Source organism: Caenorhabditis remanei, chromosome II, assembly GCF_010183535.1.
Source record: "Caenorhabditis remanei strain PX506 chromosome II, whole genome shotgun sequence".
Taxonomy (NCBI): Eukaryota; Metazoa; Nematoda; class Chromadorea; order Rhabditida; family Rhabditidae; genus Caenorhabditis; species Caenorhabditis remanei.
This window is the reverse complement of record NC_071329.1, coordinates 18,107,019-18,121,694: the sequence shown is the minus strand read 5'-3', so window position 1 is coordinate 18,121,694 and position 14,676 is coordinate 18,107,019. Positions and strand designations below refer to the sequence as shown.

The following is a 14,676-nucleotide window of genomic DNA, read 5'->3' as shown; positions in this document are numbered from 1 at the left end:
AGAAATTTTATATGTAGCATGACTGTGTAGATCAAATCTAGTGCTACATTTTTGTAGTTGACAACTTTTTGATAGCTCCGCCCACTTTTGAGATATGCGCCTTTAAAGTTGAAAATTCGTCATTTTCATCGCCAAAATGTGATTTTTACATCAAAATAACCGGAAAATTCCAATTTTGACGTTTAAAACTACTCAAAACCTAATTTTCCATGCCGGAAACCACATTTTAGCAAAAATTTGGTGGCCGAGAAGGTCTTGGTCAAGGTGGACAACTATGAGAATCGATACCAGGGTTCGATTCTACATTTTTGTAGTTGATAACTTTTTGATAGCTCCGCCCACTTTTGAGATATGCGCCTTTAAACTCGCTAACTTCTCTGCTCCTTCCCTCTCTCTCCAGTGTTCGCTATCTTTAAAGGCACATACCCCAAAAGTGGGCGGAGTTATCGAAAAGTTGTCAACTACAAAAATGTAGCCCTAGATTTGATCTACACAGTCATAACACGTGTATAGTTTTTTAATACTACAGGAAATTGTGACGGGATCTCAAAATTAGCCGATAACCGATAGCGATAACGGTAGCGATAATGATTTCCTATTTTCAGCAAGTTTTTTCAAGAAAAATATGTTCTTGAAACTGTGGGGAAACTTCAAAACCGAAATTTCATTCATTCAATTAAAAAAAAATACAAAAAAAGACTCGAAACCATATCAAGTAAAACATAAAAGAAACCAGAATCGGGAATAATTTTTTTTGGAATCCTCGGAGTTCACAAGACTGACGACTTCTGGCTCTTCGACGTCTTCTGAATCCATGAAATTTTCCAGAAGCGGGTTCTTCTTCTTCTTCTTTCTTTGTATACTTTCCTCTCAGCTCCTCCCTTATCAATTGCTCATCGATATTCAAAATGAAATCCGTCCAAAATGATTCGTGAAGCACTCCATGCGGCAAGCTCTGATAGTACCAGTATTCGAATGGATCCGAGCATCGTTTGCAGAATGAGCCGAGTCCGCATTTCTGACTCTGTAATAATGATTGCCGTTTTAAAAGCGGTGTTCCGAAAATGGTCGAATTTAGAACAGAGATGTGCGGAACGGAAATCGGAAATTCCGAAATTTCCGACTTTTTTTGGGACTGTTTTCCGTCGGAACATTTCGTCAATTTTCACGTTCCTCGAAGTGACAGGAGTCTCCGGATGCACCGCCATGTTGTCGTCTTTTTTTGGGTCATGAAAATGAACCAATTAAAGTGTTATGCTTATTTTTTAAAACCAACATTCTGGGTCTGCTGTAGATTCTTGGGGGTCTATTGGAAAAAGTGCGCCGGCCCTGGACCTATCAAAGCTCTATAGGGCTCCGTCAATCCTCTGTCTCGACCTGTCTTCTATTGATTCCCCACTGAGCAATTTGCCACTTTCAGAACAGCGAACAACATTGGGTGTCAGCATTTTTCCTGGCCCCGGGACGTTTCGAAACCAGACGTTTGAAAACCGGGACACTTGACAACCTTGACATTTTGAAATCAGACATTCGGCAAACAGAGAATCGCTGAAAAATGATATTTTCGAGGAAGAATTCATCAAATTTAAATCACATTGTTCACGAATTCTTGTGATTTCGCCCTCAATTACTGCCTGAAATCCCAATTTGCACTCCCCCCTATGATTCATCAAATTTTGTATCAGTTACAAATTCCTGAAATAATAAAAAACAACAAAGATTTATGTGTAAAATTCGGTCTTTTTGAGAATATGCCATTTTATAGTGTTTATTCAGTTTTAGCTGAAAATCGATAAAAATTTATTGAAAATTATTAAATTGTTTTTTTAATCCAAAAATTGTCCCGTTGGCTCAAGTTTTTACTTGTCAATACCTAACGGCATCTGACGTTTTCTGACATTTTCTGTCCGGAAAAAAGGCGTATTTTGAAAATGGAGGAAATTCTGCTTCTGTATTAGAGAGGATGTTCGATAATCAACTAATTGGTTCTGAAATACAAATACTGCAAAAGAGTTGGTTGAGATTAGTTGAAATTCAAATGAAATTCAATTAAATATAAGGAAATTTTAAAAACCGACACCTTGCCAACCGCTAAAGTTTTTTATATACTATTTTGTTTCTGTCTGTATAATTTGGTGTAAGTAAATTCCCTCTGTGTTGCTCACAGGATGCCCCACTCTTGCCGAGCATTCCCTGAGCAGTGTCAGAATCAATAACCCCAGCAAACACGCCCTACCGCACTTACCGATTCTCACCACTATTTACACTGGGCAACGTTGCGTACCGTCAGTGTGTGTGTATCTCATTCCTCCCCTCTCCCTCACGCACACTTTCTTTTTCTTCCATCCACCTATTATCGATTCTCTGGTCGCCAATGAAGAATACAGTGTTTTCAAGAAACAAACCACTATCTTATGATGCTTCGAAGACAGTGGTTAAATCATTGAGTTTGGAGATAAGGTGAGGTTTTGAAATCTGTCATTTAAAATCAACGATAGCAGAGAATTGCTCTGGGACGTTTCAAAACCATACTTTTCAAAAACAGATGCTTCGAAACCATGACATCTATACAAATATGACATTTTTTGTTCAATTTCAAATGAATCGCAAAACATTTCTCGTGTTTCAATTTTTTCACGGTTGTGATCGACATTTTATAGTTTCGACACGTTGTAATGGAAGGCTTCTGCGGCCTTCGGTGTAGCGGTTCGAATGTGTGATATTTATTCATAGAAACATGATCATCTCTTAAACCATGATAAGTGAGCCGACCACGAGTGGTCGGAAGCAAGGGTTAAATAGTAGTTCTTATCAGTGGCATACAGGAGCTACGTCAATACATGGAAAGTTCTAGAGAAAGGTTACGTAAGGAGCACAAAGTGATCTATAGTGACTCACGGGGCATGACAACGTCTTAATGACAGCAAAAACTTAGAACATTCAGAATAATCTTCTGACGTTTTATTATCATTCCAGAGAGCAAATCCACCACCGTATTCCTTCCCTACGTGCCATCAACTCTCTCTTCCCTTTCTGGCTCGAAAAAGTGAAAATCTCAAACGATACTCTCGTAATCAACAATAGAAAATGGACCGTTGGGAGGAGAATCCAGAGAGAAAATGAAATGGAGCCTGTGATAGATGAAACGGAAGTTTCAATCTGTCTTGGAGCGCAACGTGCACCAGCTCGTCGATTAAATCAATCGCCTGATGACGTTTTCGAACAACTATTCGACGCCTACATCAGAAATGGGACAGTTGTCAGAGGAGCGCTTACCCTTGTTGGTATACCAGCATTTTTGAAGAAGAAGAATTCAGATGAGTTGAAGATAAAAGTGACAAATTTGGAGTTGCCGACTCAGAACGGTTCTACGGAGGATTACGAGCAACTCAGAAGATTCATTGATTTGAAGGCATTGAGAAGTGTGATGATGATCGAAAATTCAGCAGCGAATAAAATTTCGAGTATGCTCGAGAAGCCAGAGGTGAGTAATGTCATTTTGAAACTGTTGGAGCATTCTTTTGTAGATCAAAACCTGCGAAAAACTCACATTAACATTGTCATCCCCATCGATTGATCCACTTTTCCGCCTTAGAAACCAACACCTTTGGCTACACAACTCTCGACTTTCAATTGATGATTTGGACAAACTGGTGGAGGTAAACAATTACTTAACAAAGAAAAACAACGCAAATTGTGTTTCAGAACTGGATTATAACTGGCCGTGAGATAGGGACACGTTTCAGTTTGTATCAGACACAGTACGTAGATTCAATTTTTGAGCGTTTAAAGCAGCGATTTGGAGCGATTGAGTCAAAACATCCTGAGTAAGTTATTTGTCCAAATGATCCCAAATGATCAATCATTCTTTCAGACATAACTACTATACTGACGGTGTCACTATTAAGATGGGGGATGATAGACGTCTGGTGATATTTGCTGAGAATGTGGGTGATAGTGAAGTGACTTATCATGATCCATGGGTGTTTGAAATGGAGGTTATGGCAAGTGCATCTGCAACTGGCATCATGGGAAGTGAAGAAGTTGTCTAAATTTTACATCTCGATTCAAATGTTCTGCAATTGCTATTTATATATTTTTGCATGCTCTTGTTCTCGTTCTCGTTCTTGTTCTTGTTCTGTTCAATTACGTTAATAAATTTCAAATTATGAGAGTGAATTTGAAAAGTGACTTTAAAGGAGGTCAGACAGCTCAAACGACAGGGGTTACTACGGGAAGCGTGTATGTTGACGTGACGGTGTTTGCACACAATGAGCCACAAATAACGGCAAAAAAGGTGTTTTGATTAAAAGACGGTTTTGGACCGTTTTTTCTGAAAAGAGAGAAAACCAAAAACTGTTCTACTTTCTCGATTTTTACTCCTCTTCTCATTTGATAGAACACTAAATTTAAAGAATGTGGCACTTCTACTCTTCATTAAAAATAGGAAAGTTATAGACTGCGCTTCTTCATTTCTCCCTCCCGTGTGTTTGGACATCGGTGACCCCCCCCCCCCCCCTTCTATACTCTTATATTGATTTTCTATACTATGGTCCCTGTTCGGAATATTCGCCCAAAGCGCAGAGCTCAATCCTGTGTGTCCAACGCTTCTCATTGAATAACTTTTTACTCTCTGAACCGTTTCAAAAGATGTTTGGGGGTATACCCATTACCCTCCGAGCGCTTCAATTTTTTGGACCCCGGGTACCAGATTACTGTAGGATTACTGTAGCTACCGTAACCCAAAAAATGTTACAGAGTTTTGAACATTTACAGTCGAACCTGAATATCTTGGAAGGTTCAGATCCCCACTGATCGTGTACGTTGATAAATTTATTAACTCTGTAGTCCCGTACTTTTCCTTGAAGTACTTTGCAGGATTTGCACTGCCATACCCCTGAAGGGGTACTGTAGCTACAGTAACCCAAAAATCGGAAAGCAGGTTTAAACTTAAAATACGGGGTCCATACTTTGCTAGTGACACCCTGGGCACCTTGAGAAAACACTCCACAAAATTTGAGCAAGTTTGGCCGCAATTTTCAGAAATTTCCAAAATGTTCCAGAAGCTCCCAGAAAATTCGAGAGGATTCCAAATCTTCCAAAAGTTGTAGAAGTTTCTAGATGTTTTCAGAATTTTCTAGAAACTTCCAGAAGACTTTTGTGTTTTGGCGGGAATTCAAATATCCCGGAGTCTTCCAGAAGCTTCTAGAAAAACGTTTGTATCTTGGAGGGAATTCAAAGTTTTCCATTTTGGCGGGAATTCAAATATTCGGGAATCTTCTAGAAGCTTCTAGAAAAACTTTGAAATTTTGGACGGAATTCAAAACTACCGTAACCCAAAAAATGAAAAAGGGTTCCAAACAGAACGAGGGGAGACCAGACTTGGGTGCAGAGCTGTGCGGAATTCCTTCCTTCGACTTCCTTCTTCCTTCTTCCGGGCTTTTTTCACTTTTTTATTCCTTCTTCCTTCTTCCTTTTTGAAAAATTTACTTCCTTCTTCCTTCTTCCTTCTTCCGTTTTGAAAATGTTTTTTTCCTTCTTCCTTGTTCCTTCTTCCGTTGAAAAGTTTACTAAAAGTTTGTAATTTTCGACGGAATTTTGGCGGAATTTCGGAGGTTTTTGACGGAATTTTGTATGAAACAACATCAAAATTCGTTCACAGATGACTAGAAAAAAGTTTCCTCAAATTTGTCATTTTCAAAATTAACTTCCGATTTCCAGGTTCGGAACCCAACTTCTTTCTTCCTTCCTTCTTCCTTCCTTCTTTCTTCTTCCGGGCTTTTTTCACTTTTTTCTTCCTTCTTCCTTCTTCCTTTTTGAAAATTTCACTTCCTTCTTCCTTCTTCCTTCTTCCTTTTCAAAAAATTTTACTTCCGCACAGCTCTGCTTGGGTGGTAACAACCTTGACCCCTCAGTATGACATCCCAAAAAATTGGGCCGGTTACTGTAGGATTACGGTAGTTATAGAGTTTTGAACATTTATAGTCGAACCTGAATATCTTGGAAGGTTCAGATCCCCACTGATCAAGTATGTTAATAAATTTATTAACTCTGTAGTCCCGTATTTTTCCTTGTAGTACTTTCCAGGATTTGCACTGCCATACCCCTGAAGGGGTACTGTAGCTACAGTAACCCAAAAATCGAGAAAGCAGGTTCCAACTGAAAATACGGGGTCCATACTTTGGTAATGACACTGTGGGCACCTAAAGACATAACTCCAAAAAATTTGAGCCAGATTGGGTGGTACTCGCTTTTGGAACTCGGGGAAATAGAACTGTTACAAAATAGAACTGTGAGAAAATGGAACTGTCTAATATAGAACTGCTACAATTTGGAACTCGGTAAAATGGAACTCATTAAAATGGAACTGCTACAAAATAGAACTGAACAAAATGGAACTGCTACAAAATGGAACTGCTACAAAATGGAACTCTACCACTGGTTTTGAAAATGCTTATTGGGCTTATCTAAAATAGTTTTATTCAGTTTTTTGTTGACTATTAAATAGACAAAGACAATCTCTTCATGATATAAGTGTTTTTAAACCTTAAAAGTCGACTTTTCCCCACAAAAATTGGTTCTAATTCTTCTAAAAAGTCATGAATGCAAACGCGCTCCATTCGAACAAGAGTTCCATTTTGTAGCAGTTCCATTTTACCCAGTTCCATTTCATCGAGTTCCATTTTACCGAGTTCCAAATTGTAGCAGTTCTATATTAGACAGTTCCATTTTCTCACAGTTCTATTTTGTAACAGTTCTATTTCTCCGAGTTCCAAAAGCGAGTACCACCTGTATGTTAATAAATTTATTAACTCTGTAGTCCCGTATTTTTCCTTGTAGTACTTTCCAGGATTTGCACTGCCATACCCCTGAAGGGGTACTGTAGCTACAGTAACCCAAAAATCGAGAAAGCAGGTTCCAACTGAAAATACGGGGTCCATACTTTGGTAATGACACTGTGGGCACCTAAAGACATAACTCCAAAAAATTTGAGCCAGATTGGCCACAATTTTCAGAAATTTCCAAAATCTTCCAAAAGCTCCCAGAAAAACTTTTGATTTTCGGTAGGAATTCAAAGTTTTCCATTTTGGCAGGAATTCAAATATTCCAGAACCAGTCGGTTCACGTCGCCGTTAGGCGACTGAACCTCCTTCACAACACCACCCTTCTAAGTGTTAATACATGTTCTCTGTTACTCTCAATCATCCAACTGTTGACAACTGCACAGAAAAAACTCAAACGAGTCTGAATGAGTTGGCATCAGGCATAGTGAGTATCCGACCTCTTCTAAGAATAATCGTACACATTCAGTTAGGCTCCGCCCCCTTCCGTCTGAAACCCAGATACCATACTGAAAAATTTTAAAAATTTTCAGATGATGAGATTTTTGAAAAATCTTTGCAGAAATGAATTATTTGGAGTATTTTAAGACTTTTTTGTGTTGGCACCAAAAATGTGACACGTCATCTTCTAGTAGAAAAATATCATAAAAAGTTCATTTTTGGTAATCGAGCTCAACTTTGACGAATATCTTTTCATGGAACTGCTCTTGCAACGAGATCTTTTCAAATTCAGAATCTGCGAAAAATTCTGGTCTGGATGAGAGAAGTCCAGTTGGAAAGTAGTGAGCACCCATTTTTGCTATGAGCGAAAGTATGCGCACGGCCTCCAGCGGAGGCCCTCTCAATGCACTGCGCACAGTACTTTGAAAGGGCCTCTGCAGGAGGCCGTGTATGCGTTTTTAATAAATTTTCCATGAACGGATGGATGAAAATGACGATGTCCCGGATTTCAATTTCTATCCGCCAGAAAACGTATTTTGGGGGGACTAATTCATTCCAAAAATTTCAGCTCTCTCAGTTCAATCCCCATCGTTTTCAGATTTTACTGTTTCAGTTTTTACTGTTTCAGCCGTGAATATTCGATCAGCTGCCTGCAGCAAGTAACATGACCGAGAGCGCTGAAGTTTAGGGAGTGAATCTGTCTCCCCAGAAGACGTTTTCTGAAAAATTGAAAATGAAATCTGGGACTTTGGCATTTTCATCCATGAGTAGGGATTTGTGGAAAAAGTGAGAAAAAAACGCATACTTTCGCTCATAGCAAAAATAGGTGCTCACTACTTTTTAACTAGACATTACTCATCTAGACCAGAATTTTACGCAAATTCTGAATCTGAAAATATCTCGTTGCAAGAGAGTTTCCATGAAAAGGTATTTGTCAAAGTTGACCTCGATTACCAAAAATGAACTTTTTATGATATTTTTCTACTAGAATATGACGTGTCACATTTTTGGTGCCAACACAAAAAAGTCTTAAAATACTCCAAATAATTCATTTCTGCAAAGATTTTTCAAAAATCTCATCATCTGAAAATTTTTAAAATTTTTCAGTATGGTATCTGGGTTTCAGACGGAAGGGGGCGGAGCCTAACTGAATGTGTACGAAGAGGTTGGATACTCACTATGCCTGATGCCAACTCATTCAGACTCGTTTGAGTTTTTCTGTGCTTCACTTTGCTCGCAAATGACAGAGAACGTGTCTTACTAGGGAATGACTCACACAAAGTATGGAGATATACAACATGATATATATCGCTGGAAAGCTGACGTTTCCCTGATTCCGAATCTATATTCAGTTTTTGCAGTGGCCCTCCCAGTTTTGAGAAATCCGGCTCCAAAGTTTGGGTGAAATTTAGTGCTAAAACTCGAGTTTCCAACCCGCGTGTTGCCCCAACACGTAAATCCATTCGGAGGATAGTGAAATCAGCGGTCGAATGGTCGAGGGGGTTACAGGTGGGGTAGCATGTGGACACTCTATGGCTCGATTCCATGCTTTTTTTTCTCTTTTTTTATTTTTTGTAATCCTCGTTTTTTGTGTCCCATGGTCATCACCATGTGTCAGAAATCGGGTTTTTGAAGCTTTTCCAGTCCATATTGACTTCCTACAACGTTTTAAGAAAAATATTTCTTTTCAAGAAAATTTACTTTTCTGTGACCAAGTCCATGATGAGAATGTAGTCGGAGTTTTTAAAAAAACTTTTCTTTAAAATTTAAAAAAACAATAGAAAATGTTATGACAAGATATAAAAAAGATTTTTCCGTAATTTCCTTTTCTTGTTGCACCGGTAGATACTTTTTTGAAACAACTACTCTGCTTCATATGTGGTGATTCGAAGTTAAAGTCGTAGTCTGAAGATCTCTATCATGCAAACATGTTGGAATCAAATTTTCTATTGTTTTTTTAAATTTTAAAGAAAAGTTTTAAAAAACTCCTACTACATTCTCATCATGGACTTGGTCACAGAAAAGTAAATTTTCTTGAAAAGAAATATTTTTCTTAAAACGTCGTAGGAAGTCAATATGGACTGGAAAAGCTTCAAAAACCCGATTTCTGACACATGGTGATGACCATGGGACACAAAAAACGAGGATTACAAAAAATAAAAAAGAGAAAAAAAAGCATGGAATTGTGAAAGGGTCTTCGGCCTCTTGGTCGTTGGTCCCTTTCTTATTCTATCGCCCGAGTCTCCGTCACTCTTGTGGCACGCGCATCACGCGTGGGTCCACTTGAGTAAGAGGGACGAGGGAGAAAAAGGCACGCGGTGCCACGCCTCACGAGAATTACATCTTCTATTCAGTTCCATCAGATAGAAGGACGGAGGGAGCCAGCCCATCTGGAGCTCTCTCCGCCTTCATTAATAAAGCAGTGCACTGTTAAACCATTGTTTTCTGTAGTTAGACGGAAGGACCCGGCAAAGTCCTTTCCCGTTTACAGAATCGAGCCATAGAGTGTCCACATGCTACCCCACCTGTAACCCCCTCGACCATTCGACCGCTGATTTCACTATCCTCCGAATGGATTTACGTGTTGGGGCAACACGCGGGTTGGAAACTCGAGTTTTAGCACTAAATTTCACCCAAACTTTGGAGCCGGATTTCTCAAAACTGGGAGGGCCACTGCAAAAACTGAATATAGATTCGGAATCAGGGAAACGTCAGCTTTCCAGCGATATATATCATGTTGTATATCTCCATACTTTGTGTGAGTCATTCCTTAGTTAAATCAAATTGTAGTACTATTCTTGCTCTCTATTTTTGTAGTTGATCATTTTTTTGTTGAAGAGCCTCCTAGACAGTTGGAGACGATAAAAGCAAACAAGCTACGATTACACTCATATGAAGTAGCCCTGATTTACCGGCCGATCTATCTTGGGAGAGGTTTTGAAAAAAAATTCTCAACTAACATGGGAATGACCCAAGGTGAAACGCTGGGTTTTCTTAGATATTTTGGAAAATGATAGCCCTTACCTCAACTAGAACAAAATAAAAATATTACGTGCCCCTTTTAAGTTTCCAGAGAATGGCAGACATAATTCGATTTTTTCGAATTTTTCGAGTTGAACCACTTTGAGACATCGTAACTCGGTCAATTTAAGAGCAATCTTTTCAAACTAAAGTGTAATCGCAAGATATAGATCAAGGCTTCATAAAAGGTAATAGACTCATGTTTCCAGCTGTGACTCCCGAATTACTATAAATGAAAATGTGAAAATTTGCACTTCTCATGAAATCAGAAAGTGGTCATTTTCGAAAAAAGGTATTTGGGAGACTATGTCTATCCGATTGCCAGTGACAAATAAGGTATATATACGTATTCAAATATATGGCTCACCTTTCATTCCAGAGACTTATTTTCATTTTTTCAATTTTTAAGTCCGACTTCATGTATAGGGGTACGTCAGCTCGTTAAAAATAACTTCCGCGTTTTTTCAGTGAATTCTCCCTTTTTTAGTTAGACGGCAATCACAATGTTTTAAAAACTATTTTACGCTTAAATGTCAGTATACCTTTTACTTAGAACAATTGATCAACTCTACAGTTGAAAAATCACACGTATCCCTATACATGAAGTTAGACTGAAAAATTGAAAAAATGAAAATAAGTCTCTGGAATGAAAGGTGAGCCATATATTTGAATACGTATATATACCTTATTTGTCACTGGCAATCGGATAGACATACAGTACTGGCCATAAAGAATGCGACAACTCGTTTTTCGACCGTAACTTCTTTGAATGGTGGTCTTTTGGGCTGAATTTTTGTGGTAATTTTTTCAGCAGTATCAGAAACGTATTCAGGCAACTGGATTTAACATTTTGTAAAAATTTTTTGAAAAATCAGATTTTTTGAAAATTTGCAAAAATTCGAAAAAATCGAGGTTTTCCCTTATCAGCTCAGTAATTCTGAATTAAAGGAGAAAATAGAAGGAAATGATATTTTTTGTATAAAACCAGTCTAGTCCAATGTTTTGGAACATTTTTTCATGTTGTAACATGTATTTTTCATACTATTCGTCATCGGTTAATTTCAGTTGTCAGAAAGCATCGATTTTCCGTTTTATAACGGTCACAAAACTTTGATTTTTCGAGTAGGAAGCTTTTAAATGTTTAAAAATAGAAAGTAAAGGTCTGAAAAACATATTCCTACTCTAAAAATTTTGATATTCATCGGTAGATACATTTGGGAGATCTTTGAAGCTCCGATGCTACTAACTCTATGCATACGATTTTCACTTCCCGGCTTGAAATTGAGAGGTTAATCGATGCTGATTGTTTTCAAACTGTTAATATACAACAAATAACTTATTTGGAGTATTTTGAAACTTAGTCTGATACATAGTTTGCACAAGCCTTCAAATTTTCTGACCATAATTGAAGGTCACTTACTGCTAAACAGTGCATTCCAATATTCCGACTCCGCTTGAGAATTTATTTTTCAATGAGGATTATTTTCCGTTTTTTAATTATGGAATAGGTCAATTTACGTTTTCCAAAATCAAAATTAATTATTGCCTTTGTTTTCCATCATTTCCCGAAGTGTTATATTACTATAGTTATCCATCAATGTGATTAGTTTGTTCAAAAACAATCACGCAAAGTATTCTCGTAAGGTTCAAGTAGCAGTACGTTTCAAAATACTCCAAATAAGTTATTTGTTGTATATTAACAGTTTGAAAACAATCAGCATCGATTAACCTCTCAATTTCAAGCCGGGAAGTGAAAATCGTATGCATAGAGTTAGTAGCATCGGAGCTTCAAAGATCTCCCAAATGTATCTACCGATGAATATCAAAATTTTTAGAGTAGGAATATGTTTTTCAGACCTTTACTTTCTATTTTTAAACATTTAAAAGCTTCCTACTCGAAAAATCAAAGTTTTGTGACCGTTATAAAACGGAAAATCGATGCTTTCTGACAACTGAAATTAACCGATGACGAATAGTATGAAAAATACATGTTACAACATGAAAAAATGTTCCAAAACATTGGACTAGACTGGTTTTATACAAAAAATATCATTTCCTTCTATTTTCTCCTTTAATTCAGAATTACTGAGCTGATAAGGGAAAACCTCGATTTTTTCGAATTTTTGCAAATTTTCAAAAAATCTGATTTTTCAAAAATTTTTTACAAAATGTTAAATCCAATTGCTTGAATACGTTTCTGATACTGCTGAAAAAATTACCACAAAAATTCAGCCCAAAAGACCACCATTCAAAGAAGTTACGGTCGAAAAACGAGTTGTCGCATTCTTTATGGCCAGTACTGTAGTCTCCCAAATACCTTTTTTCGAAAATGACCACTTTCTGATTTCATGAGAAGTGCAAATTTTCACATTTTCATTTATAGTAATTCGGGAGTCACAGCTGGAAACATGAGTCTATTACCTTTTATGAAGCCTTGATCTATATCTTGCGATTACACTTTAGTTTGAAAAGATTGCTCTTAAATTGACCGAGTTACGATGTCTCAAAGTGGTTCAACTCGAAAAATTCGAAAAAATCGAATTATGTCTGCCATTCTCTGGAAACTTAAAAGGGGCACGTAATATTTTTATTTTGTTCTAGTTGAGGTAAGGGCTATCATTTTCCAAAATATCTAAGAAAACCCAGCGTTTCACCTTGGGTCATTCCCATGTAAGAAATCAAAGGTCTATGTTGGTAGAACACACATACCAAAAATTGGATTACCTTGACTATTCTGAATTTCGTGGTCCTAGCCAAAACTTTTGTTGCAAATTCACCGAAAAGCTGAAAAGTTGTGAGGATGATTCCCACTTCTACGACACTGTATCAAGCTCTAATCTCATTTAGTTTGTTAATTCTGTCAGTTAATAGTATTATTCTATCAACTTACATACTCCGAAGCTCTTCAGAATCAATTAAATACCTTGTAGTTTACAGTAAGAAAGTCGACTAACGTTTACTCGTTTTTTGTTATATTTTGCATGGTAAAGTGTTTTGAATTATACTGAAATTGTTTTTTCCGTGTTCTTCTTGATGATTTTATAGAAAAAATCACAAAAAACCATCCAGATTTAACTTTTGTCTTCAGTTCTTCATCTCTACCTTCTTTAGCACTATCAGACGGTGAGAGAGTGGAGGGCGGCAGACAGCGAGACACAATCGCGCGCGATTTCGCTCGCAGAAGACCGTGTTTGTCCGTTTATGTGTTGCACGTCATAACTCCCTCCGTACTGGACCGATTTTAATGAAGCCTGGATAGATAGATAGGAAATGGCGCTTAGATGATGCCCGAACTTTTCTTTTTTCAAAAATATCAAATGTGACGTCTTCTGGAGACGATGTCGATTTCAACAGTAGAAAGCGTTCAGAAAAGGTGTGTCCCGAAGGGTGGTAGAAAGCTCAAAATATCAACCTGATACTACTGACTCGGTTGTTTCTTGACTGCATTCTTGAAAGCGCCTCGGCCGCGCGTGATTCACAGGTAAAACGGAGATGCCGAGAAATGGGGTGGTCGGCGGCTTGAGAACCGCAAACAGGCAAAAGATGGCCGGTCGGCAGCCGAAAAACCGCGAATTGCTGAAGGGTGGCCGACTGGTGGCTGGCAAGCCGCAAACAGGCCAAAAGAGGTCCAAAGTAAAAATTGTTAGAATTCTATAGAAACTCACAACTTTTGTGGAAAAAATTTTGTGTACGATACCTCAGAATCTTTCTAGTCTAATGACAGTCTTTATTTCTAAAAATTTAATAATTTTGATAAAGTGGCTGACTGGCGGCTGAACAGCGGCTGAAGAACCGCGGGTTGGTCAGCGGTGGTTCGTCGGCAGGCCAGTGGCGGCCGAATGGTGGTTCAAGGTGTATGTCTATAGTGATTTTAACAAGTTCTTGTAATCTGGTTTCCGATAGAGTGATGAAAAGAGTTAAGAAGAAAATGTTTTTCATAGAATGTAGATTAGGATAACAAGATAAAATACAGTGATACCTCTAATAGAGGTGCTCCTAGTAGGAAGAGTTTGGAGCTCAATATCTCAACTCCCTCATGAGCTATCACATTTTTTTCCAACTGAAGAAATATTTTATAAGTATTCAGAAAAAATCCAAAAACATTTTCGACCTGGCAGTAACGAACTCACCACCCCATGCGTGAGAGTCATCTGCGTAGAGTTGATTTTAACTAATTTTTATTTGAAACGATAGCCTACCGTCTTACCTTATTTCCAACTGGAAAATATTAACTTCGCTTCAATAAGAACATTAGCGAAACAACCCCATTTTCATTTAAAGGTGTTTGAAAACCGACTTCCGCCACAAGGCCCAAAAAATAAGAATTTTCAACCGATTTTCATATTTCTTCAGTTGGAAAAAAATGTGATAG

General features: G+C 37.9%; 1 protein-coding gene across 1 annotated transcript; it reads left to right on the top strand.

Annotated features, from left to right (window-relative positions):
- Positions 1-2,374: 2,374 nt before the first annotated feature.
- GCK72_007801 (uncharacterized protein) lies at positions 2,375-4,052 on the top strand (the record flags this gene model as incomplete). Its single annotated transcript, XM_053726457.1, has 5 exons — positions 2,375-2,460; positions 2,977-3,484; positions 3,528-3,659; positions 3,706-3,827; positions 3,875-4,052. 5 exons carry the CDS (start codon positions 2,375-2,377, stop codon positions 4,050-4,052), a joined length of 1,026 nt encoding a protein of 341 aa, XP_053590651.1.
- Between the last annotated feature and the right edge of the window lie 10,624 nt (positions 4,053-14,676).